The sequence below is a fragment of the Polypterus senegalus genome, chromosome 6 (assembly GCF_016835505.1).
Source record: "Polypterus senegalus isolate Bchr_013 chromosome 6, ASM1683550v1, whole genome shotgun sequence".
Classification (NCBI taxonomy): Eukaryota; Metazoa; Chordata; class Cladistia; order Polypteriformes; family Polypteridae; genus Polypterus; species Polypterus senegalus.
Window position 1 is genome coordinate 169,648,110 of NC_053159.1, and position 27,854 is coordinate 169,675,963.

Here is a 27,854-nt window from a genome sequence, read left to right on the forward strand (position 1 = left end):
CAACACTGCTACCTACATACATACATACACACACACACACGCACACACACGTAGAGAAAAGCCAAGCAAAATGACCCCTTTTATTGGCTAACTAAAAAGATTACAATATGCAAACTTTCGAGGCAATTCAGGCCCCTTCTTCAGGCAAGATGTAATAGAAGAAGGGGCCTGAGTTGCCTCGAAAGTTTGCATATTGTAATCTTTTTAGTTAGCCAATAAAAGGGGTCATTTTGCTTGGCTTTTCTCTACATTCATAATGGTTAATACGGTACAACACCCTAGTACTACATCTATATATACATAAAATCGTAATACCTTCTGTCTGCGTTTTGAATTTCTTAACTTCACTTGATGTTATTTATCCGTTTGGCCTGCTAAGAACTTTGTTTTAGCCCTCAGATTGCATTTTATCTGTTTGTTTGCAAATCATGCAGAAACTGATTTTCACAAACTTTTGCATGTAGGTCGCCACTGATCTAACTTAAAATACAGCCTATGTGGCAATTCAAAAAATTCACAAGGGATATGTATGTAATGGGGGTTATCCCAAAAACTGTATTATTCCAAAATATCAATCTTAAATACATTTTGCTTGTATAATAAATCTGAACAAACTTAAAAATCGGCTATACTGTGCTTCTAAAATTTCATCGGGAAGGGAGCTTGTAACATTTGGGACTGGGGGACAGGGGGTCAAAACTCCAAAACTGCAGTGCCTTTATGTTTCAATTCCATTGTGTTTTAAATAACAATTTAATTAATGGGTCTTTATACAGTACCTCCAGCTAGTCGTTGCAAAACCTTTGTTAAAGTATCACCTGTAATGATATTGTAGCTGACCATGGCTAAGGGCATGAAGGAAAAAAAAAAAAAAGATGTTATTATACAGTAATAGAAAATGACAATGAATGACATCGCACATGAATTAAACTGTGAACATTTTCCTGTATACACAATTAAATAATTCACATTTTATACCTTTGTGTCAATACAAAATGTCACCTAACATTTCACAGGAATTTAGCCAGTTAAGTATTTCTGATCTTCCTTATTAACACTTTGCACTGTCATCGATTATTATTCCAGATATTTAAGCCTTACTTGCTAATGACAACACAAGTGGCATAAACACCAAAGTCGGTGCTTTCTCTTCATAATTTGTAGTGGTTTATATCCCTGCCTGCTGTGTCTTATTCATTACCTGACAGATAATTAAAAACAAAAGAAAGACTCCCATGGATTAAAATCAGAAAATACAAACTGAAGTGTTGTTTACACAATAGAATGAATGGAGAAGAGCTGTTGGCCAATTCAGTTAGTCATTATTAATTAAATTCAAATAGTAACAAATATAAAGAACACACAAATGGAAGCTGAAGAACAGATGTCCTTTAGTAGTTCGTTGTAGGCGTGTGCTCTTTTAAGATCAATGGGTTAAAATAACAAGATGTTTCATAATAAATGAGATTTACAATCATAACAGGTAAGATCAGAAAACTGCATGCATACTTTCTAAACTCCAATTAAAAGAAAGAAAGAAAGTCTGCTTAGGAGTTCAGGCCGGCTTGAGTGACAGCCACCACTGACTCACAATGTGACTCTGAACAATTTGCTTTTTTAGGTCAAATCATCAGTGTGTACATTATTGATCCATATATTTCTCTTTAATGGTTATTTTAACATCTATGCTGACAATTCAGTCTGCCATTAAATATTATATACAAACACTTCCATTTTCAGACCCACTTAACCCAGTTCAGGGTGGCACAGAACCAGAGCCTCACAACAGAATCAGGACCAAGGCAAGAAAAAAATGTGGACAGGAGGCCAGTCCACTCAAAGGTCGCTCACCAAGCACACCGATACTGGCCAATGAGGACATGAGAAGAATATGCAAACAGCAGCAAGACAAAGACCGGGCCGGACTGGGGAATCCTAGCCCATTCTCCCAGACTACCCTCTGTACCACCCAATACACAAGGCGGTTGTATTATGGATCAGTCCTTGTAAAGCTCTGGAATATGGAAATGCCATCCATCCATCTACTATCACACCTGTGTAATCCAGAGTTACGGGTTCCTGAGGTTATAGGAACACTGGAAATTAAACTATAAATTAACTATAAATTAAAAAATATTTCTTACTATTTACAATAAAGACAAAAAGTTGCAAGTATCTACAGGTTCATCTAGGATAGGAGCCCTTTTAATAAAGGAATAATTTGGAACAAAAAGCTGCACCTGCTGTGACCCTCCCAGACAGGCTGTGATCATTCCTACTGTATATACATACACTGTACAAATACTCTAAAAGTAGCTGAAAAGCCTGTTACATTGACAAATAAATCTGTCAGAATTTGTGTTTCTTCCATAAACCTTTAAAGATTGAAATTTTCCTGCCTATGATCTTTCAAAATGTATTTCAAGTATTCCTAAGAAAGCAAACAGAGATTAAAATCAAGAAAAACAATATTATCTATCAACGTTATCTTTACGTTCTTGGATGCTGCAGGTCAGAGACGGTTATATTATTTTACACATTATTTCAGTAGGTTAAAAAAGAGCTAATTAAATATAATTAATTATATGCCATCCATACCATCACATTTAATACCCCAAGCTTCTTACCCAGAAAAGGATATAAAAACTGCAGAACGGAGAGGATAATGTAGCCAATTAGACCAAATGTTTTACGAACAAGTGCTTGATAGGTGTTGGTTCCAGACAAATTTCCAGCTTTGATTAGCAGAATAATGGAGTAATCTGAATGAAAAACATACAAATGCAGTCAAGCAGTTTTCTCACCTTGTCAAATGAAAATGTGACAAGCTCAGCTAAATACAGAATAACATCATTATATTATATTATATTAATAATTATATATACACATACACACATATATATATATATATATATATATATACATATACATATATATATATACACATATATATATAAATACATAATATATATAAATACATAATATATATATCTCATTTTCATAAGAGAAAGCCATGGGGAAGGCCCACTGGACCAGCATTTGTCCAGAAAGTGCACTGAGCCGCACTAAACACCTTCCCTCAATGTCTGCAATGTTTACCTCTAAAACTGGTCTGGCTGTTTCCTCTCTAGCTGCTTCTTTGTCATCTCACTAATGTAGCATCCTGGGTTTGAATCTCACCAACTGTGGTCACCTGTGTGGAGTTTGTTTGTTTGTTCTAATCTTGTCTGTGTGGACTATATTCGGGGTACTCCAATTTTCCTCCATTTTTCCCTAAAGAGGAGTAAGGTAGGCGAAGCTGCAACTCATTTGCTGATTATGAGTGTGGGGCTTGCAATGGACAGGATGCACCTTATGTTGCTGGGACAGATTCTGGATAACACTACCTACCCTGAACTCGATTAAGCAGATTTCAGAATGTTACGTCATGGATCATTCAGAGCAGTTAATTGAAGTCTAGACTTAACTGGCTCTCTAATTTCTGTTCTCATTCTGTCTCAGTGTTTGAGGAACTTTTATATGAGGTTCTCCAAACCAAAAGCTATCAAAATAAGATATAGAAAATGACTGATCATTGTATTATCATCATAATAACTGGCACAAGTACGACATTTTACACATACAATAAACTGTCATTTGAAAAAGAAAAAAAAAACAACTTAACTCTTACAAAAATAACATCAAGTCCTACTGTCTACGAGACTACTGGGCAACTTATTCCAGGTCTCTATGGTTCCCTTTCTAAAAATTTGTGCAAAATTTACTCTTAAGTTTTAAGCTGTATTTTTGTGTTCTTTTGAACTCATTTTAAAAGTAACAGCCTAGATCCACTGTATTAACTCCTTTCAGAATTTAAAAAATTTCAATCATATCACCACTTAATCTTCCTTTGTTTAAACAGATGCTCTAAAAAGGTTAAATTTGGTATGTTTCAAGCTGAATTTATTTCTTCAAAATCATGGTATATATTAATTTCCACATGAACATGCATTCTAAAGTAAAGCATATTTTATACATTATAGTAAATAACTAACGCACTGTTGTGGATTTATAATGGACCTAATCAGCAAAGGGGTCCCAATGTGTGTTTAAAAAAAAATAAAAGAATGTCCAATAGACAGCAATCTCATTTATCAAACTTATGGAGTGTTTCACTTTGAAGTTGCAATGGTTTTGATTTAAGAAAACATGCCTTTTGTGTTTGAGGAAGGCCTTAAGAAACAAGAAAAGCAAACAGAAAATAATAAATGTTATCAGAGATTCTTGGTGCCATTTTCTTGAGGGAAAGATGCATCTCTTACTCGTTTATCTGCTCGCAGTGGTTGTCATGGGTGCAGTTATGATAACCCACTCTTAACCAAGCTAATGTATATTTGGCTTATTATGCGATTTTTGCTTTGGCAATTCAGTTTCTTCAGTGCTTTTGTTCTGTCATGGTTTGTAATTACAGACAGATGTACCTTCAATTCATATGTCATATGATTGTTTTGTACAAAACAGCACCTACTTTGTGGAGTTTGCATGCTGTGTTAACAAAGATTCATGCCAAGCGGAAGGATAGTGAAAAGTGTGTATAATTTGCATTGTACTTTGCATAAATTATAATAAATCTGAATTGAACTGATTACACTGCATTGTATCTATACTAATAAAAGGCAAAGCCCTCACTCACTCACTCATCACTAATTCTCCAACTTCCCGTGTAGGTAGAAGGCTGACCCCATCTTCACGAAATTTGATAGGCGGCTTCCCTGTGCTAACCGAAACCGATGTACGTACTTATTTCGGTGGTATGACGCCACTGTCGGCCGCCATATTGAACTTTCCAACGTCACTAATTCTCCAACTTCCCGTGTGGGTAGAAGGCTGAAATTTGGCAGGCTCTTTCCTTACAGCTTACTTACAAAAGTTGATCATTTCGCAATTCTACGCGTAACGGTTAACAACGTTCGCCATGTTGAACTTTTTTATTTATGGCCCCATCTTCATGAAATTTGGTAGGCGGCTTCCCTGCGCTAATCGAAACCAATGTACATACTTATTTCGGTGATATGACACCACTGTCTGCCGCCATATTGAACTTTCCAACAGTTTTTGTTACTTATGGGGCTATCTTCAAGAAATTTGGTACGTGGGTTCCCAATGCTAACTGAATCATACTTACATACATATATACATCCATAGCCTGCAGCTCGGTCACCGTGTGAGGCGGTGTTGGGTCCCCCATCCCAACGCATCCCATGTTGTTGGCTGCCTGCCTATATAAAGCTGTCCATCGCTCCGGTCTCTACATTCCCTTCCTTGCTTGGCCACGGGATTCACGTCTCCCTGCTGATAACTACAGCCTTTTTATTTAATCCACGGCTTCTCCGCTGTTTTATTGTTCGTTTATTACGATTATAGTTATTGTGTAGGTATTTTAGACTTACTTTACATTGTTCAGGTAACCATTTCCTTTATCGTTCCAACTGTACCCCCATTAACATGTCTATCGAGGTGATCACCATCGATCAAAGAACTGTCACTTACTGAGTGGTTTCCATGCCCGGAGATGACACCAACCTTTTCCATTCTCTGTGTTACATATTGCACGGTCATATCAGGCTCACTCTTGATATCCAGAGGAACATTGTGTCTTATGTATTGAATGACTGGGACAGGTTCAAGGTGTGGACTGATGACGGTACAGGAGATAATTATACTACACAGGAGCACTAGAAGAGTGAAATGCTTAAGCCCTTCACCTATGGTTCTGGATGCGAGTTGATGGCTGCCGCTGAATTATTCGGTTGTCACTTTCAAGTGTACCGAAATGGCCAAATATTTTACACCTTCCGACAACCGCCAATGCCTCTTAAACATCTTAGATTGACAGGTGACGATTTCAGTAGTGGACACTTAGATGTTTATGAATGTTTAAACTCTCAAAAGCTGGATGTGAAGTTATCGATGAAACCGGTTGTATGCTTACTACGCTTGACTGATGCAGAATGTCACTTCAACACAAGCCCTGCAAATACTAACGTAATTGAAACAAACCATGAAACTCAAACCGATTATGACAGCAGCAATCCAAGCTGTGAGATTTGAAACAAGATTACTGTTCACATGGCCAACTGTATGTTGCATGCTCAAGAGTAAGCTCAGCGCACAGCTTGGTCATATTACAACTGGAGGGCCGAACTGGCAATATGGTATACAAAGAGATCCTTAAATAATTATTGGTATATTTTCCCTCAATTTAAAAAGGTTTAATTTTCTTAATAAAAATTTTAAGGCAGTACTTCGCTGCTGCGAAGCACGGGTATTTTGATAGTTTTTAATAAAGCTTCAGATTTTCGAAAAACCCAAACCCTCTGCATGTCACACTTTTCATGGCAAACCAAACTCAAAAAAATGAGTGTCCAATAGACCATAATCACAAGGAAACTATTTAACAATTATCAAACCAATTATCACATTTTTTAAAGACATGATGAATTGCTTGATGAGGATCTATATATAACAATAAGATTGTCCGGTGTCCACAAGAAGAATGGAATGTCCGATTTGAAAATTAAAAAAAAAAAAAAAAAAAGGCAACAAGAAAGACAGATGTTAAGGGTGACGAACAAAGAGGGACATAAGAGCCAGCATATACAGTGAACAGAGGTTCCTAAATGCATAATGTGATCAAAACGGACTTACCATTGTGTCTTTTTAACTAAACAGGCAATTCGTTGTGCTAGTATGATAATAAAAGAGCCGAGGACTATGTTTTTGAGAGAGTAATCTCATTGACACTTACCAATACCAAATAATCCATAAATACACAGGGACAAATTCCATGCAGAGCCCAGTGCTGTGAAGCAGGAAAGACAGCTCTGCGTTACCACTGTGTCTACTGTAAAACATCTGTACTACACTTACTGAATTTCAACCCTATTAAAAGTACATGCATGCTTATAATGTCTGTTCAGTTCTTGTCACTTGACTGAATGTAACGCAGGTGCTCAATCTTTCTCTCACTGGACCACAGAAGCACGTATATGTATTATCATACAGGCACCACCAGAAAACATCACTGCAAAGTAATAAAATAAACGACCATGTAGTGAAAAAATGAAAGCTATCGTGCGACTTCTTTGTAGTTATTATTTCTGAATTGTCTACAGAACAGAGCCCATAATTCTCCTCTGGGCATCAACAATAAATGTTCATATTGACTTTCCGAGGTGAATTTATACCACCCTGAAAGGCTGCCGTTGTGGGAGACGAGCATTTAAATGATGTGTATAGCTGGCCTGCTTTTAAAATGGCTGAAGGTCACTGGGAAAAAGATCTCTCAATTAATATATCAGAAAAGGAGTGGAAAGTAGCAATGCAGAGAATTCACTCGAGCTCCATATGCGCAAAGCATACAATTATACAACTCAAAATTATATATCGAGCACATCTGTCTCGAGTAAAACTCTAAAATGTTTCCAGGGCATGATCCAACCTGCGAACGCTGCAATCAAGTCCCAGCCTCAACAGGTCACATGTTCTGGGCCTGCACCAAATGAACATCATTCTGGACAAACATTTTTAATTACCTTTCAGACAGCCTTGGACTCACAATCCCTCCTAACCCATTAACAGCTGTGTTTGGGGTTCTTCCAGATGGGTTTAAAGTGGAGAAGGACAAACAAATTGTGATTGCATTCACTACACTGTTGGCACGCAGACTGATTCTGATAAACTGGAAGAACCCAAACTCTCCTCTTTTAAGTCAGAGGAAAACCGATGTGTTATATTATTTGAAGTTGGAAAAAATCAAATACTCAGTTAGAGGATCCGTACAGACTTTTTTCAAAACATGGCAGGATCTTAGCAGTAATATTTTAAAATAATCTCATAAAGCACAGAGAACTTATTAATTTAGGTATGTTTACAGGTCTTAAATTTCATGCCGTTTGGCTTGTTCTCTCTCTCAGGGGTGGGGATCGATCTGTTCTTAGCTCAATTTTTCTTTTTGTAAAAACTTGATTGCATTGTATGGAATGCAATAAAATTAATAAAAAGGAAAAAATAAATAAATAAATAAAATGGCTGAAACTCACAACAACGTTTGGCTTTTTTTCCTTCCTAAAAAGATATGGACACCCTGTTCTGCAATATAATTGTAATCTCAAGGAAATCAACGTATTCAGTAAGTTTTAAGGCCTTTTTCACATTGGAACCCAGTTGTCCATTAGCTCCTTTGTGAAATGTAAGGCCAAGCTTGTTACTTTTTTTTTTAATTTCTTAAATATGCTTTACTTACGAACATATATTATTGTAACAAATTAATACATACCATGACAGTGAAGAAATAACTATGACTTGAAAAACTTACCCTTCAATGCATTTTAAATTTTCTTTTAAGAGTTCATTTTGTAATGGTTGCAATTTTAATCCCAGTTTATTTTCAATGGAAAATGCCAAAAAAGACCAAATCATCAATGATGCAAACAACGTCTCTTAAAGAAAAAATCCTAATCTTTTCCATTCCCACTTCTGTGCTCGTTTGTAGGCACAGGAAGAAGAAGAAGAATCAGTGGGGGTTTTCAAGACCAATTTTCGGGAGTAAGGCCTTAGCTTTCCCCACCACACCTGCCTGCTAGCTTTGGCTGCACTTCTATTTCCTCGTAACAAAGGACTCACTGTGAGGAACTACACATGGAGACATTGTTAAGAATGAAAAAACTATTGAAATAAATAAGATGTGAACTGAATATTCCAAATTATTCAGCAGAAGGGTATCAAGAAACACTGCTGGGGCTCCTTCATGCCAATGGTGATATGCCTCTATAGTGCCTCACTGAGTCTTTTATCATTAGTCAAGTCCAGACTTTATTCTTTTTAATTTTCTTTCCATTTAGTCACACTGGTGTAAATTTGAGAGCGGGGGTTTCCGTTTGTCATAATAAAAATAATAGTTAAAAAAAGTAGTTATTTATTGAGCTTTGGTAAAAAAAAAAAAAAAAAATTTTACTTTACCCATGGGATATTTAAAGTGCTCTCTATCTATTCTCCCCATGTATACGGCTGGGTGGGTTTCCACCCCCAGTGTAACAAGCTGCTTGGCTAGAGATCTACAAGCGCAGCTGTTCCTGATGGGCCACTGGGTCTGCAGGTTTTCATTCCAGCTAGTTGTTTACAGTATTTAGTAGACAATCACAGGTACTAATGGAGCATACCTTTCACTTGGGGGTCAATAAGAAAATAAAAGTTACATGCATGGATTACTAGCATCAAAAATTGGCTTTGAATTATAAAACTGGATGTCGCGAGAACCTAAACCCATTGCAGCCCCCCAGTGCCAGGCAGTGCTTTCATTTTGACAACTCAGTTTTTCTTTTTCTGAGGTAAGACAACTTTTGATGTGGAGCAGGCAACTTATTTTTAACTGAAAGATGAAAAAAAAAAAAAAAGTAGTAGTTTAGGTTTTGGAATTGTAATATGCAAGTCAATTTAAATCAAGGCAACAGGGTGCATTCAATGAGCAGCAGTAATTGGGTACTAATTATGAAAGTGGCTGGAATGAAGAACTAAGATTAAGAACCTTAAAGTTAAAATGATAAGCAGCCTCAGTGCAAAGGTGCCCTGTGACGGAGCAGAGGAAACTCCGTGGGGACCTAATCCAGGTCTTCAATAATTTACAAATGACACTAAAATCTGGAGGCATGGCAGACGATGAGGAGACAGTTAAAACAATTCAAAAGACTTGGATTATTTTCAGAACTGGACAAATACTTGGAAAATGCAGTTTAATGTAGAAAAGAGCAAAGTGCGACACCTGGGCAAAAGGAAAGAATGGAAGAAACTGTCCTACAGGAAGGAGCCTCTGAAAAGAGTTTAGGGGTTTATGTTGACACAACATTTTCATCATCTAAGCAATATGCAGAAGTGATTAAAAAGGCAAATAAAATGTTTGGTTATACAGTAAAAACTGTTGCATATAAATCAAGGAAAGTTATGCTTGGAATATATCGTGTAAAGTCTTAGTAGACCACATCTGGTGTATGATGTGCATTTCACGTCATTAGGCTGCAAGAAAGACAAACCAGAACCTGAAGCTATGCAGAGGAGAGCAAGGAGGTGCATCTAGTGACCAAAAGGACATGTCCTACCGTGACAGACTTGAAGAATTAAACTTGTTTAGGTCTGAGCAGAAGAGAACGCTTGAGAGCCTAATCTAGGTTTAATATTCTTAAAGGCATTAATATTGTGGGTCCAGCAGAATTCTTGAGGGCATCAGTGAATATTAATGGGAAGTGCATTTAAGATTGAAGCCAGGAAACACTACTTTATGTAAAAAATTGTGGGAACGAAGAATAAGAAGAAGAAACCTTGACAACCTTTAACAAGTATCTGGATGAGATACTGGAAAAGCTTAGCTATTAGCTAAACAAAATGAGCTTAATGGACTAAATGGTCTTCTGTCGTTTGTCACATTTCTTATTTTCCCATTTGTTCTAATCCAGCTAAGGTTCAGGACATGCATGAATGGTAAAATATGTGAATACAGTCCAAAATAAAAGAACTGATTGAAATGTAAATTGTTTCTATGATCTGTACCTGCTATTACACATTGTAATTTACCAACTGGGACTAAAATGCCCCATTCAGGTGGAGAATACAGATGGAGTAAATGAACTGAGCACTGGTGTCTTGTTTTGCCATGAAGTGTCCTCTACTTCACCTTAATTGAACCGAGGAGGAATCACTCACCGTTTATAAGAGCAACCGCTAGAAGGAGCATCATCCCCAAAAGGAATCCAGCTTGTCTCATAGAGTAAGGTAAACCTAATTATGGGCAGGAATAACAAGTTAGATGAACGTATCATTATTTTCTGTATTTATTGAAATATCAAACGGACACAAAGTAAAATATAAAATAATAAATTGTAGTCCATACCAGCATTCTCCGGCACGCCATCGCTTTCTAATTTCCCCCACCCCACCTCGCATGTGCAAAGCGACACCTGCTCTCTTATTTGTTCTAACACATGCAAGGAAAGCCCCTGGGTTATAGCATGAAGCGGCCTCGCAAGAAGCTGATCGGCCGAGGTGAGACTTTTTCTTTTCATTGCACAAACCGGCCGGATCACATGATGGCGAGATTAGCCGACCGGATCAACAAGTCCCAAACAGAAGCAGCATTTATTTACAATCTCAGGTAGGATAACGGCATGGCAATCGCAGAGGCTTCTCCGGTGCTTTTGTCAGCTGCTGTGCTCAACTTTAGTGACTATTTACCTATAATTCCAGATCCAATGATTGAATTAATCACGTTAAAGCTGGCCGAAGATAAACTACTGTTTCCCCTTTCTTCGTCCTGGGATGGAAGAAGCGGTTTCCTGTCACCTATTTCTTCCTGAAACACAGTTTGGGGGAACAGGACACGACGTGAGGATAGACAGTGATGCGCGATTTGCGGAAGTTTCTGAGTCACAAATAAGCGGAGATGCGGCGAAGCATCGAGCAGTGCAGGGTTCAAGTACTTACCTGGTACGTGGTGCAGTCATTCGGTTGTTTAAGATCTGGCGTCTCCTCCATTTCGCCGAAAATAGATTATTACAAAGGTCTGTGCAAGTAGCCAACGAAGGGCAGCATCAATACCACGGAGTGCGCTACGCCGTGCCTTCATCTCCAGGGCTTCGGTGGCTATGAGCTCTCCAGGCGAGGTCCGCCCACAAGGAAGGAGTGCACGGAATGACCTTTCCAAGAACACTGAAGGGGCCTCGGGACGGGACGAAAACAATCGTATGATTGAGTGATGGTGTTAATGGACGGAATTTAAATATAGCGCTGGCTGTCCCCATCCTTGAACTGTGAATAAGCAATCCAGTATTTAATGCCTGCGGAGTTTGGAAGACCACGAGTGAAGTTCTTTCAGACATTTAAAATGACGTCAAACGCGACAGCACACACATTCCTAGAAAACATTGCTATTCAGATTATTTTATGGTATATCGGAATGCATTTTGAAATATCTTCAAATGAATTAGATCATATAATACTTTAATTTAAAGAAGCATGATGTGCATTATCAAGCATTTATTCGTTTAAGCATATCCTGAAATTATGTATCATGCACTTTGTTATATCTTTGCAGATATGCTAATGTATTTTTACGTTCATTTTAAGACATCGTAAACACAACTTAAAATATTATTTAAAAAACAAACAAACAGTATATTTGAGGTACCTCAGTACACATCATGATATATCAAAATGTTATTTTGCTATCACAAAAACATTATGACATCATCAGTTGTATTTTACATTTTTCAAAATTACATTCTATTAGTTTAAAATAACTTTTTGTTGTTGTTGTTGAATTTAAAAGAAGGACAGAATGGTGGCTCTGAGGCTAGGGATCTGCGGTGGCAATTGGAAGGTTGCCGGTTCGAATCCTGTAAAACGCCTCGCCTCGAGCAACAACCCTTAACCTGCAATGGCTCCATCCTGAGTATGACGTAAATCTGCATCCAGCCTTGCATGTAGGCCCTCCAACCTTCTGAGGAAAACCTGGGGGTCGGTAGCAGATTTGGCACTCCAGCCACCATAAAAAAACCTCCCAATGTTCTATTCCTTCTGAACTAGTGTGGTGAGGTGTCACCTGTTCCTTGATAGCATTCGGGTCCTAATCTGGGGTCCTGAATTGGTTTGTCATGTGGTGGTGCGGCAATATGCTGTATCATTGCATGCTCTTAACCTCGTCCTTAAAGATATAATAAAATGTTTATGGTCAAAATGAATGAGTTCAGGTGCTCTGAATCACTATGTACTCCGCAAGTCACTTTTTAGAACAAATTGCCAATGGTGACATCTATTCTGTAATGCTTGTTTTCACACTACTGTAGTCTGGCGAATTTGCCTGCTTATAAATATTATGCACAGACTCTTCCATTTGCAGACCAACTTAATTTAGGTCAGGGTGGCACAGAGCATATTTCAAGATCATATAGGTGGCATAATTTCCCAACGGAATTGGGACCAAGACAACAACAAAAGTGTGGGTGGGGCACCATTCCTCACAGCAAACACTTGCCAACAGGTCAGGTCAGGTTGGGGAGCATGCACTGGTACAGCGTGTTGCTGAACCCACCACATGACGAAATACCTCGGAATCCCTGTTGCAAATTCCCCAGGCAGACATGTGGTCTAGTCGCACCCTCCAGACATTTGCATTGTAGATCGACCTCCCACAGTTACATTTACACTTTATGGCCAAAAGTATGTGGACACCACTCCAAATTCTTTTGAGTTCAGGTGATTCCATTGTTAGTATGTGCATAGAATCCAGTAGCAGTTTCCATTGACAAACATCACCAGCCACACTGAAGAGCTCATGGCACTGCCATAGGGTGCCACCTTTGCCACAAGGCAGTATGTGAAATTGCTTCACTGCTAGATCTGTCCTGCTCACCTGCAAGTGCTAAAATGGGGAGTGGAAGTGTCGTGGAGCAACTACAACAGCTCAGTCATAAAGTGGCAGACCACCTAAACTCACAGAGTGGGGCCGCAAGCGCTGAAGCTCATAAAAATTGCCTCTTCTCTCTTCTGTGGCATCACTTACAACAGAGTTGTATTCTGCCCTCTGGAAGCAACATCAGCACAAGAGCTGTGCATCAGGAGCTTCAAGAAATGTCTTTTCATGGTCAAGCAGCACATAAGACTGTCTGCTGGAGTGGTGTAAAGCATGCCGCCATTGAACTCTTTAGCAGTGGAAACATGTTCTCTGGGGTGATTAGTCACGTTTCACTCTCTAGCAGTCTGATCGACCAATCTGCAGTTAGAGGATGCCAGGAGAATGTTACCTACGTTATCTACAAAGGAAAAGTAGAAGATGAGAACTACACAAAAGACGGATTATTAACCGAAACATATTAATACTGATAAGTCCTTGTATGCATGCAACAGAATATCAGTAACATAATAATGTATGTACAAAACAGGTATATAATATATATACAAATTTATATATCCTTCTAGGTCAGTAGTTTCATGTATGTGAAATGGAAATGTCCATTTCCTTTGTGGTATCCCTGGGTATGCAGTGATCAAAAAAAGGGGAAGGCCAACACGTTTCAAAGAGAAACCCTCTTCTTTAATGCTGGATGTAAACCTGTTTCTAAATGGGAAGGAAGTAAATGCAAATTTGAATCCTATAAGAGGCAGAAAAGATAAAATAGAAATAGAGAAAGGGAACATTGAAATTGAATACCTTTTGTTTAAGCAAAGGATATCTCGTAGGAGTAATATCAGTGGCACAAACTCGATGGGTCCGGGATACTGAAGTAGATCATTACACAAAAGATTAATCCAGTAATAGAAAAAGTGATTAGAAATTGTAAAGCCTTTTAGTTTTTTTTTTTTTGATGAAACATAGCTGCACAATAAAAAATGAGAAAGACTGATAATAAAAAGCAGCTCACCTATATAGTTGTGTGTGTGTCTATATATATATATATATATATATATATGAAACTATATTTGTATAATATGCATATACATTTTTATTTTTTCAATACCAGTTTCTCTCTTTTTTCTTAATTTTTTTATATTTTGTAGTATTCTTTTTTAATCTGTATTTTCATTTTTCTCTCATTGTTAAATGATTGTTGTGCACTGTGCTTTTCTATTAAGAAAGCATAATTGGCAAATGTTCTTTATTATTATTTTTAAGTACAAGGGGTCCTCAGGTTATGACACAGATCCGTTCCTACAACAGTGATGTAACCCGAATTTTGGTGTAAGTCGAAACACACCCTAGCCCAAGTCACTTACCTATCCGAACACATTTGCAAAATCATAATCTAGAACATAAAAACACAACTAAGTCACAGAAAAAGGAAAAGGACATAAATATACTGTACTGTACACTGTACTGTAGTAGCAGAAAACATGAGTGTATAAAAAAATCCTTACCTTTATTCCTTCTCATGTCTCAATTTTTTTAGGTTTTTATGGGAGTGAGCATTGTAAACTCGAAAGGTTGTATGTCGAGACGTTGTAACCCCCTGTATATTGCTTTTGAGCATTCTCCATTCTAGAGCACCGGATAATCTAATTTTTTTTCTATGTGTTGACTGATTGTTGATCACTGCTTTTGTCTATGAAGATATCATTGTTCTCAATTTTTGTTGATTATCATTTTTACTAAACTGCTCAAAAAAATTAAAGGAACACTTTGAAAACACATCAGATCTCAATGGGAAAAAGAAATCCTCCTGGATATCTATACTGATATAGACTGGGTAATCTGTTAGGAACGAAAGGATGCCACATCGTTTGATGAAAATGAAAATGATCAGCCTACAGAGCCCTGAATTCAAAGACACCCCAAAAACCAGAGTGAAAAAATGATGTGGCAGGCTAGTCCATTTTGCCAAAATTTAATTGCAGCAACTCAAAATTGTACGCAGCACTTTGCATGGCCCCTGTGTTCTTGTATACATGCCTGACAACATCGGTGCATGCTTCTAATGAGATGACAGATGGTGTTGTGGGGGATCTCCTCCCAGATCTGGACTAGGGCATCACTGAGCTCCTGGACAGTCTGAGGTGCAACCTGGTGGCATTGGATGGACCAAAACATAATGTCCCAGAGGTGTTCTATTGGATTTAGCTCAGGAAAGTGTGGTGGCCAGTCAATGGTATCAATTCCTTCATCCTCCAGGAACTGCCTGCATACTCTCACCACATGAGGCTAGGAATTGTCGTGCACCAGGAGCCACTGTACCAGCATAGGGTCTGACAATGGGTCCAAGGATTTCATCCTGATACCTAATGGCAGCCAAGGTGCCTTTGTCAAGCCTGTAGCGGTCTGTGTGACCCTCCATGGATATGCCTCCCCAGACAATCATTAACCCACCACCAAACTGCTCATGCTGAATGATGTTACAGGCAGCATAATGTTCTCCATGGCTTCTCCAGACCCTTTCACTTCTGTCACGTGCTCAGGGTGAACCTGCTCTTATCTGTAAAAAGCACAGAGCACCAGTGGTGCATCTGCCAATTCTGGTATTCTATGGCGAATGCCAATCGAGCTGCATGCTGCTGGGCAGTGAGCTCAGGGCCCATTAGAGGACATGGGGCCCTTGGGTCACCCTCATGAAGTCTTTCTGGTTGTTTGGTCAGAGACATTCACACCAGTGGCCTGCTGGAGGTCATTTTGTAGGGCTCTGGCAGTGCTCATCCTGTTCCTCCTTGCCCAAAGGAGCAGATACTGGTCCTGCTGATGGGTTATTGACCTTCTATGGCCCTCTCCAGCTCTCCTAGAGTAACTGCTTGTCTCCTAGAATCTCCTCCATGCCCTTGAGACTGTGCAGGGAGACACAGCAAACCTTCTGGCAATGACACGTATTGATGTGCCATCCTGGAGAAGTTGGACTACCTGTGCAACCTCTGTAGGGTCCAGGTATCGCCTCATGCTACCAGTAGTGACACTGACTGTAGCCAAATGCAAAACTAGTGAAGAAACAGTCAGAAAAGATGAGGAGGGAAAAATGTCAGTGGCCTCCACCTGTTAAACCATTCCTGTTTTGGGGGTCATCTCATTGTTGCCCCTCTAGTGCATCTGTTGTTAATTTCATTAACACCACAGCAGCTGAAACTGATTAACAACCCCCTCTGCTACTTAACTGACCAGATTAATATCCCATAAGTTTCATTGACTTGATGCTATACTCTGATTAAAAAGTGTTCCTTTAATTCTTTTGAGCAGTATATATTGCTGTGACTTATATTTCCTGCCTATTGTCATCTTTATTAACAGTGTTGTTTTATCTGACAATTTTCTTTTATTTCTGGAAACCAAGTTGGCCATGGGACACTGAAATCACGTGGCATCTATGGTCATACGCTGGCATTTGATGTCATGGTGGCCATTACCGCCTGGAAAAGAGTGTCTGGGGTACAGGTAAGACTGACAGCACTTTTCATCTTTTTGGAATTTGATACTCTCTGCCTTATTGACAATATGTATCTGTGTAGTTTGAACATAAGTTACATTTATTTCTCTGTTTTTATTTTCTGCTAACATAGTTTTTGTGTTTTTACTGATATATCTTGCCATTTTTGTTTGCTCTTTAGGAGCTAGTTAGTATCAGCAAAGTATAAAAATCCATCCTTGAAAGATTAAGTGTGCCTTTGTAGGTCCATACAGCTTTGATCTCAAAACATTTCATAATTTAGCTAATTTTTGCAGGTTAACAATATAGCCTTATATTTTTAACACTCCTTGTTACTCTTTTAGTTTATGTTTCTGTCTCTTTCTGTGTTGTTCTTGGCAATTTTGAAGCTCTTTTTGTACGAATATTTTTTGAATTCAGTTCTGACTGTTCACCTTCCTTGACCCCTCACTCCCATACAATAACCTGGCTTGACTCTTATGGCATGGCATGGGTACAGATATATTTCTTTTGTTGAAAGAAAGGAAATTTGCACAATGCTACATTCTTATGTGTAGCATTGTGGGCCTTGCACATGGATATGGCCATCTACTCCATTATGCTTATCTCAGCCATCTACTGTATATGACTTTAGCAACTCCAGTCAGATTCACTAGTAATGTTATGCCATGTCTGTAATGAAGATGCTGAAAGGAAGTTGGACAGTGGTCATCAATTGCGTGGCTACTTAGCTGAAATGTTTGTCTGTCTGTCTGTCTATTGGATACCGAAAAGCTGTCAATTGCATAATATTGGTGAGACATTTGTAGAGGTTTTTGGTGAGGACTGTGCCATTTCTGCTTACCGGTAATTTTGTAGATGGAATAGTTTAGGAGTTTTTAAGTTGATTGGCCACTATATTGTTATTTTTCTTTCTCCTTTCACTCATCATAGCAGTGAAAGCTGAATTGTTTCCCCAGCCCTTATACTAAGGGTGACTGAAACAGTTTTTCCTCCAAGCACCCTTTTCTTGCTTTTCCTAATGCATAGCTTATTCTAGCACCGCACATCATGCCTCCATCACCTGGCTTTATTACATGGATGTTGTCAAAAGCCTGCTGCGCCAGCCTTGATTTATGCTGCCCACATTGCTTTACGTCGCCAACAAAAAGATCCATGTGTATTGTCCCCAACCGACACATGCATACGGTAGCTCCAGCATGTTTTACTTTAACATTTATCTTGACATTACAACATAATGGGCAAAACAAAATTATTGAGCAGGCTTTATTTTTCACAATTCTGTGCAGAAACATCAGGAGCTCTTTTAAACAAACTGTTGGCCCCAGCTGCTGACGCTGAGGTGATGGCCTGATCGTAGGCAGCGTCCTCGTGGTACCAAACTAACTCTGTTTGACAATAATGAACCTGACAGTGCCCCAAGGGATATATTCAAAGGCATTAGACATTTTCTTCAAGCCGCCTTGTTCCCTGTCTGTACCTTCAAATAGCTTTATCTTAAAGTTTTGTCACAGATCCTTGCTCAACACATTTTGACCTTTGCTTGATTTCCGCTTTGTACAATATAAACCGCTTCAGTCTTCAACCAGGAGTACTAAAATGAGTTGGACTGCCAGGGTGGGCTTTATTTATTCATTATGTCTGATGTTAAGACAATAAGTAACTTTGTTGGGTTTGCTATGACAAACTGTGTGAGTCGAGACTTTTAGTTCTTTTATTAGAACATTAGAACAATTGTGAAGAGAACAGGCCATTCAGCCCAACAAGCTCATCCATCCAATTCACCATGGATATTTTCCTAAATAACATCAAGTTAAGATCTGAAGTTCCCTAAAGACCTGCTCTCCACCACACTACTTGGTAATTTCTATAGTTCCTTCCATGAAGAAAAACTTTGCCTACAACAAATTTCCAGAGTACAAAATAGTTGGAAAAAAAACAGTAATTCCAAAAGAAACATCCATCCATCCATTATCCAACCCGCTATATCCTAGCAACAGGATCACGGGGGTCTGCTGGAGCCAATCCCAGCCAACCCAGGGTGCAAGGTGGGAAACAAACCCAGGGCAGGATGCCAGCCCACCGAAGGGTGCGCACACACACCAAGCACAATTTATAATCGCTAATACACCTAAGCTGCGTGTCTTTGGACTGTGGGAGGAAACCCACGCAGACACGGGGAGAACATGCAAACTCCATGCAGGGAGGACATGGGAAGCGAACCCGGGTCTCCTAACTGCGAGGCAGCAGCGCTACCCACTGCACCACCGTGCCAACCCCAAAAGAAACATTAAAATGAAACTAAACTAAAGCAGAGGGAGGTCTCTGGAGTGGTGACACCGCAGAACGCATGGAAGGTTAGCACATTTCAAGTGACAGTACATTACAGGATAACAAATCCAATAAAAATAACTAAGATGTACCATACCATTTTCTAAGCACATTATGAAGTGAGGAATGCTAAAGTCTTTGGGGTTCTTTGATGTGTCTCTAATACCTTGGGCCACACCTGTTTAATGACAGAGAAAATGAAAAGTTTAAGCAACAATCGGTCCCAAAGGGGACACAAGCTATTAACTCAATAAAGCTTCAAATGCTCATCAAATATCATATTGGCATGGATGCAAATTCTCTGTGAATCGCAACTGGTCAAAAGATGATTTCCATAATCAGGCACGCTGCTTATATTCCTCTGGCCCAGGAGAAATCCAGAGATACAGTTTTTGAAAACGTCCTCCTCTGTTTTAGGGTGGGATTGTTTAGCTTAGCTGAGCTCTCTGGAGGGTCTCTAAGCATGCATGTGTGACACCACTTAATCATTAGCAGGTTCATGGGCAGCTGTATCCTATCCCAGCAAGCACAGGGAGCAAGGCAGGAACAATCCTTTGGGCAGGTCGCAAAGCCATTGCAGGATGAACACTCTCACACACCATACTCGCAGGCCAAATTACGCTTGTCAATCTACCTAACTTGCATGTCTTTGCACCCGGAGGAGAACATGCAAACTCCATGCAGGAATGACCTGGGATGCAAACCCTGGTCTTCTTACTGCAAAGCAGTTATGCTACCCTTACACCACCATTCCACCCGGCATTAAGATCAGAAAAATAATAACTCAAATTTAACAATAACTAGTGGAACATGTGGACCTCTGGACCTAAAATAAAAGGGAAATGCAAACATAATCACAGAGGGGAGGGTCCATGAAATGGCAAAATGAAAAAAACCAAAAGCGCATGAAAAATACAAACACAAAATAATGCATGAAACAATAACTATCAAAAGAAGTCAAGTAGTCGCTGTAAAAATATTCAAGTTAAACAAAACAGAACATAGAAATATTTACAAAAATTCTTTATGTACAGTCCTTCCCCAATATTTACATTGTTGCGGATGTCCGGACGCCTCCATGCCGGAAAGAGCAGGGGAGGAGATGTGGCCACAACATCTCTTCCCCCGGAATGCTAGGTGGAAGCCGCCCTGGGCTCCCGCAGTGATGGTGTATGGGAGCTGGAGTTTGATACAGGCCTGTTTGGGTTCGTGGGCACTGCTAAGGGGTGCTGCAGCAGATACTGAGCCCTGGAGCACAGCACTTGTAGCACACACGAAAGTCCACACCGAGCATCTGGAGTACCTTGTCTTATGTAAGGGGCCAGTGGGCACTACTCGGAGAGTCAGAGTCGGGAGGAGGAGGACGAAGCTTTGCCAGGGAAGAGTGGAGGAGAAACGAAAAGAAAGAGAACGTTGTGTTTGCTGGAACTGTGCTGTAAAGGGCAGCAAAACCAAAAACAAAATCTGTGTGCTTTGTCTTGTACCTCCTGTGTCGGGTTAGAGCGGTTGGAGTGCCCGCTATCGTTCACAACATGTAACCTTTGCAAGCACTTGCACAGTTTTATTTATAACCTTGTTTTAACTTTCATGATGGCAGTCTCACACATTCACAGACTTTACAACTATGAGCAAAACATAAAAAAATGAAGAGGTGCGACGCTTTCAAGTTGGGGAGCAGCTAGCATCCTAATAGCTACTTCACTGGTCTTCTTCACCCTGCTTTTGCAGAGTAAAGTGCTGCATTCATTTTTTTTCTTGCCATTATGGTATCAAAGTGTAGTGCAAGTCCTTTGGACTCTAAGCCCAAGCGTGCAAAGTCTTTAATGCAGCATAGTGAGAAGCACTTTGTCCTGGAATGTCGGCTAGAGACATCCAGGCTTCCGATCCCGTCATCTTCCCTCTGCTGTGCTCCTATATGCCAAGACCCTTAAGGATCTCGAGCAGCGCACAAAACAGATGTTTTTGACATGTTATTTCAAGCCAGTGCATCCTTCCCAAGCTCCATCGACATCCACCAGTCATGAAGGACTGAGTGCCGGTGGTGATTTCGAGTCCTTGCCAGTCTAGACGTCTTTTGCCTAAAGCGAGTAAAGTTTTTTCTTTGTTTTTCCATTGAGATGTTGGCACAAAATCTTGTAGAATTCTAGGAAATGACTGTTGAAAAAAAATGTTATGCACGTTATTGATTGACTGTGGTGGGCTGGCGCCCTGCCCAGGGTTTGTTGACTGCCTTGCGCCCTGTGTTGGCTGGGATTGGCTCTAGCAGACCCACATGATCCTTTAGTTAGAATACGGCGGGATGGATAATGGATGGATGGATGTTATTGATTGAATTTTGTGTGCTGCATTTTACTTCTTTTATCCCCATGGTCACTGTGTTATGAGAAGTGCATATTAAAAAGAATTCCATGAAGAAAAGTGTATTTTGAGCAATCTAGCTAAAGGTTACAGTTTTTGGTGGTCGTGGGACCCTAACCTCCTATTTCCCATAGGTTCAATGTATTAACATTCACATCTTTGACTTGTTTGCGTCGTTTTCTAGGAACATAGCTCCCGCCACAGTTGAGGATTGACCGTTCCACACTGCTTGTGTAAAAATGGTCATCGACCTTTCCTTGAAGAGAAGCATCTTTTATCCAGACTGCAATGTCTTCATGCCTGAAGACTCTTGCTTTATCATTTGATGTTGGAGAACTCATGGTGGTACTGAGCTATCGCTGCTGCTTGGCATTGAAGAGCTCCACGTTTCTTTCCCGGTGGACCTTTTCTTCATTCTACACTATCACCTTTTTGAATTGGGATTAATACATTTTATCTTCTTCTTCTTCTTTTGGCTGCTCCCATTAGGGGTTGCCACAGCGGATCATCTTCTTCCAAATCTTTCTGTCCTCTGCATCTTGTTCTGTTACACCCATAACCTGCATATCCTCTCTCACAACATCAATAAACCTTCTCTTAGTCCTTCCTCTTTTCCTCTTCCCTGGCAGCTCTATCCTTACCATCCTTTTCCCAATACACCCAGCATCTCTCCTCTGCACATGTCCAAATCAACACAATCTCGCCTCTCTGACTTTGTCTCCCAACCGTCCAACTTGAGTTGACCCTCTAATGTCCTCATTCCTAATCCTATCCATCCTCGTCACACCCAGTGCAAATCTTAGCATCTTAAACTCTGCCACCTCCAGCTTTGTCTCCTGTTTTCAGGTCAGTGCCATCGTCTCCAACCCACATAACATAGCTAATCTAATCAAATTAAGTATAACATTGTTGGTCTTCCATGAAATCAGTTAAGAAATACATTTTAACTTCTTGAACCTGTCTGCTCACCATTTGTGCCTCTTGTTGATCTTCAACTTGCTTCATAGTTTTAAAGGCTTGCACTTAAGGTCTTTCTGCGTCTAGAAAATCGTTTTTTTAAGTCAATGAGGAGAGATGCCTATATTATCTGGCCTTGAAAGTGGTTCAGTGTTCAGAATCTATTATGTAAAGAGCCCCTGCATGGCTGCAGTCCACCAATATAATGAGAAGCTTGTATGCACCATGTTCTGAGGGTAGAGGCTCCCATTGATACACAAGCTGTTGTCATTCTTAGACTGTGTACTTTGGGGAGAGTCTGCATGCTGATGAGACACAGTAATAGCCAGCTGCTCATATTCAGGTTTGCTATGCACCTCGGTGTCTTTTTGTCTTATTATTTCTCAATCTTCCTCTCTGAAGTGCCTCCTGCATTTGACTTGTTGCTCAGCAGATCTCACTGCCAGAGTTCTTCTTCACTCCATCGTGGTATGCAAGTACTGTATCTTATGATCCAAACACTCAGTTTGCTGTGAGGATATGAGCCGAGGTGAGTTTGTGCCACCATTTGTTTGTTTTTGTCATGTATACATTCTGTATCCAGTAGATGGCACTGCTGCTCTACTTTTTCTACCTATAGGTGGCCTTAGCAATGCTCTTCAGGCTTAGCAGATGTTGCTGTTGTGTTTTTTTTTTTTCTTTCTGCAATGTCACCTTCTCAAGCAGTTTGCGAGTAGTTTACCAGAAGAATGATGCTAACCCTGTTAACTTTGCGGAAACCTACCTAAATTTCTTGCCTCCCCAATGTGTATTTAGTCAAAACCCAGATGAAGGATCTAGCCACAGTGCGTGTAACTGCATATAACCATTAACATTTTGTATATACAGATAGAAAAATAGACAACAAGTACAAGCCTGGGAAATAACCCTGATTGTAATACATTCAGAAAATGACAGAATGTGGCATATGAATTTAAGACTTTTTGAAATAAAGACTGTGATGAATTCTAAGTGCAATGCACAGATCCAGTGTTGCACTTTTAAAGTCCAAAATTTTCCAATGCAATAGTGGTAGTGTATCTTGCATATTTTTTCATAAATTGACACCATGTACTGTACTTATTTTGTAAATTTAAAGAAAGGCATGTCATGGCTGTATTACATTTTTTTTTATTTTGATTGCAATTATTTTGTACTTGTCACATTATTTAGATTGTAGGGCTCATTCAAAATTGGTAGGAAGGATCTGAGAGAATCTGATACACAGAAATGCAGGGCATATAATGAGGCAAGTACATCCAGCGAAGGTGTGAAGTAACAGGAGCACACAGCAATTCTGTCACCATAACAGATATGCCTGAAGCATCTCTGAAGACGAGGAAGCTGCTGACTTCAGTCGCTTCCCCCACACTCCCCCAGTATCTCACTGTCATCGTAAGTGGTAATGTTGCAGTGCTTCATTGCTAAAAGGCCTGCAGCAGTCTTCATCTTAGTCTTCTGAAAGATCCTCTGCACTAAGAGTCACATTGTGGCAGATAATGTTTCAAGACTTTTGAATTAGAAATAATAGGACAGATGTCAATAGAAGTTACAAAAAATTTGATCAGTAGCTCTTATGCATACATCACAGACGTGGAAGACATTTCATTGTTTATCTTTGAATAGCTGGCAGAGAAAGGCCAGAAAAAGAGTGTTACGTGCTGCTTGCCATCCCCTGCTCTGCCGCACAATGCCCCAGTGACACATAGTAGGGAGGCCTACATGTAATTCACTGCCTTTGACGTCTGAGCACCGAGTGTGAATGAGCGCAGCTGGTGGCACGACATCCCAATAATATGCAAGTCACTAACCATTGTTGTTTAGAAGTTGTCAAAATGGAAGCCAGTGCATTTCAAGAAAAGAGAGCATAGTGAATTTGTTAGGTCACAGTGTCACTCTTTGAGGCTGCCTGGAATCCTTAATTAATATGAAACCATTTACATTAACTTTCCATTTAAATACTTAGATGACTATACAATCCAAATAGATTTGTAAATTACAAGCTTATTAAAATGGTATCTTGTATTCAGTTGTTTTCATGTTTCAGATTAACGCAGGTTAATGAGCTTCCTTTATGTCATACAGAGAGGCAGGAAAAAGGGGCTAAAGCAACATCTGTGTGAACAGTACGATAATGCAGGTGGTGAAACCTATATTGTGGGCATGCAGATCAATAATTCAGATTCAAACCAATACTATAAGCCTGCACATCAATAAAGTAAGTGTCATGATGTGGTCTTGTATATTTTCTGACTTTATTTACACTTCGTTTCTATCATTATTTTTCCTATTAAGGGTTTTGTTGCTCACTGAGTTCAGTTCTGCTATTTGTAACCACAATGAGGCACCAATGGGTCTCAAACCTCAAACACAATGCCCTCCAACACAGCCCCAGGTTCTAATAAAGGATTTTTATGTACCAAATACCTCTCCAAGACCACAATTACAAAACAAGTGAATCCTCTTTCTTTCCTTCTGCTCCTCCTGTTGAGTGTTGTGGTAGAAATTTATCAGCTTATTAAAGAACGAAACATCCTGTAACAGGACAAATCAGTAATAAGGCAGGAGAAGAGCAGTTCATTGTATCTTTTAATTACTCCTCTGCAAAATGCCTTGGAAGGAGCATTCAGCAAAAACAGTCTGTTACAGCCTGGTCAGAATGATCAGAGACACAAAGCCTACAGGGTCATTTTATAAAATGTTGAGTTTATATACAGGGTCAATCAATGCATACATTTTACTCTGGTTAGTTCATTGATTTACACCCAATTGATTTATATAAAATAAAAGTCTGTTAGATTATATTCTGGTTCTTCTTAAACCTTTGAGTTGCGCCACCACCCTTGAAATTTCTGTGCATATAACAATTGTCCATTCTCATTTATAGTGATCCTTAAGTGCTTTTTGTAAATTACATCAACCTTTCTTCTGGTACATTCTTTATTTACTTGATCATCTCAGTATTTTTCCTAAACCAGTTCTTATATTTCATTTTGTTATTCATTTGACCTTCATCTGGTTTCCTGATATGCCTGAACAGATTTCTGACATTTATTAACCCTTTATGCTATTTCTTTAAGATGAATGCCATGTTACCCTAACATTATTCTTCCATAGTGTCGGAGTCTGATGCTTCGAGGTTAGGCTGTTTTAAACAGACCTGAAACACCAGTGTTACAGCATTAGTCATCCAGAGTTACTTATGGGTCGTGTGGAAACCAGGGCAATCCTCCACAGGTAGCGCCCTCTGGCAGCACCCCAGGACCACAAGAGAGCTGTGCTTCCAGACTCCAATTCCCATACCACCCTGCGGGTGTCCTAATTTGATTTAGCCCAGAGGAACACTGCCACCTGCCATGTGAAGGAATCAACTGTTGCTGGTATCTACCTTCTCCCAATACATCCAATATTTTTTGTTTCCAACTGAGAGTAAGATTGCAGGACATCCTGGTCAGATTGTGTCTCCACTGTCACCATCCTTCTATTGTGGGGTACCAACCGGGCAAGTAATCGCTGTCCATCCGTTTTTTCGGGGTCCTGTCTGTCCTCCTTGCTACTTACATATTATAAACAATTTGTTAATTCATACATTCTTTTGTGTGTGTGTGTATATATATATATATATATATATATATATATATATATATATATATATATATATATATATATATATATATATATATATATATATATATATATATATATATATATATATATATATATATACACTTTATGTAAAAGAAGACAAGACAAAAATGAAGATTTGGTGTGAGAACACAACCCCGTATATTGTAAAGGCAAAACAAACGAACATCCCTAATGAAGTGAGTCTCAGATTAGACTGTCCAAGATGGTGACACTTCCGGTTAAAGGCCAGTCAGGCAGGAAGATGTGTGTCCAGGTGAGCAGACACCGCAAGTGATGTCAGAGATGGTGAGGTTGTCAGACATCTAGTGCGTAGAAGGAGGAACAGAAGAGGCATTAGAATACAGCACCATCCTGAGAAATGGTGAGGAATTACCATCAAATCAAGTCAAGGTGGGGAGCATGCACTGGTACAGTGCGCTGCTGCACCCATTACATGGCGAAACAACTCGGGATCCCGGTTTGCAACCCCCCAGGCAGACACACGGTTCAGTCCCGTCCTCCGGAAAAAACCCTCTATCTGCCGCAGCCAGGTGTTACGTGGGCGACCCCTTGGCTTGGTCCAGCCACTCGGGTCCCCAACAATGAGGATATTATGAGCCGGATCACCCTCTGGGAAACGTGCCAACGTGCCCTCACAATGTAAGTGGTGTGCCTCATTCGGGACTCCATGAGCAACCGCTCATTCGACACAAAGTCAAACCAAAGGTACCCAAGGATTTTCCGGAGAGACACAGTACCAAAGGAGTCCAGTCTTCATCTCAGGTCACTGGATAGTGTCCATGTCTCGCAACCATATAGCAAGACAGGAAGCACCAGGACCCTAAAGAGTCCTTTTGCATAGATATCAGGAGCAGCACACACCCCTTTCCAGTGACCTCATGACCCCCCATGCTCTCCCAATCCGTCTATTGACTTCATAGGAAGAGTCACCAGAGACATGAATGTCACTGCCGAGGTAAGTAAACCTCTCAACAAGGTCAACACACTCTCCACAAACAGACACACTTCTGATAGCTGTGCCCAAGAGGTCATTAAACACCTGGATCTTTGTTTTTTGTTAGGACACTCGCAAGACCAGACACTCAGACTCCTCACTCAGTCTCCCGAGCATCCCGATCAGAGCCTCCATTGATTCTGCGAAGATCACAGCATCGTCAGCAAAGTCAAGATCCATGAATCTTTCTTCACCAACAGATGCCCAACAGCCGCTGGACCCCACAACCTTGCCCAACACCCAGTCTATACAAGCATTGAACAGAGTAGGAGCAGAACACACCCCTGACGAACCCCAGAATCAACTGGGAAAAATGCAGAGGTCCTGCCTCTACTCTGCACAGCACTCACAGTACCAGTGTACAGACCGGTCATGATATCCAGTAACCTTGAGGAAATCCCGCAAACCCTCAGGATGTTCCACAGAGCAGCTTAATCAACTGAGTCGAACGCTTTGCGAAAATTGACAAAGGCTGCAAAGAAACTCTGCCAATATTCAAGTTTGCGCTCCATGAGAATCCTTAGTGCCAGGATGCGGTCGATGGTAGACTTCTTAGGCGTAAAACCAGACTCTTCCGATCGCTGGTAGGTGAGCAAGTGATCACGGATCCTATTGAGGACGAC

At 40.0% G+C, this 27,854-nt stretch overlaps 1 protein-coding gene across 1 annotated transcript in view; it reads right to left on the reverse strand.

Moving 5' to 3' along the window:
- Positions 1–11,846, reverse strand: part of slc38a11 (solute carrier family 38 member 11) — a 57,722-nt gene extending 45,876 nt beyond the window's left edge. The window contains exons 1-5 of the mRNA XM_039757519.1: positions 11,512–11,846; positions 11,263–11,380; positions 10,735–10,809; positions 2,628–2,762; positions 780–845 (exon numbers count right to left, since the gene is read on the reverse strand). Coding sequence (XP_039613453.1) covers positions 780–845; positions 2,628–2,762; positions 10,735–10,809; positions 11,263–11,380; positions 11,512–11,562 — 445 coding nt within the window. The 5' untranslated portion in view covers positions 11,563–11,846. The remainder of the gene's footprint in view (positions 1–779; positions 846–2,627; positions 2,763–10,734; positions 10,810–11,262; positions 11,381–11,511) is intronic.
- Between the last annotated feature and the right edge of the window lie 16,008 nt (positions 11,847–27,854).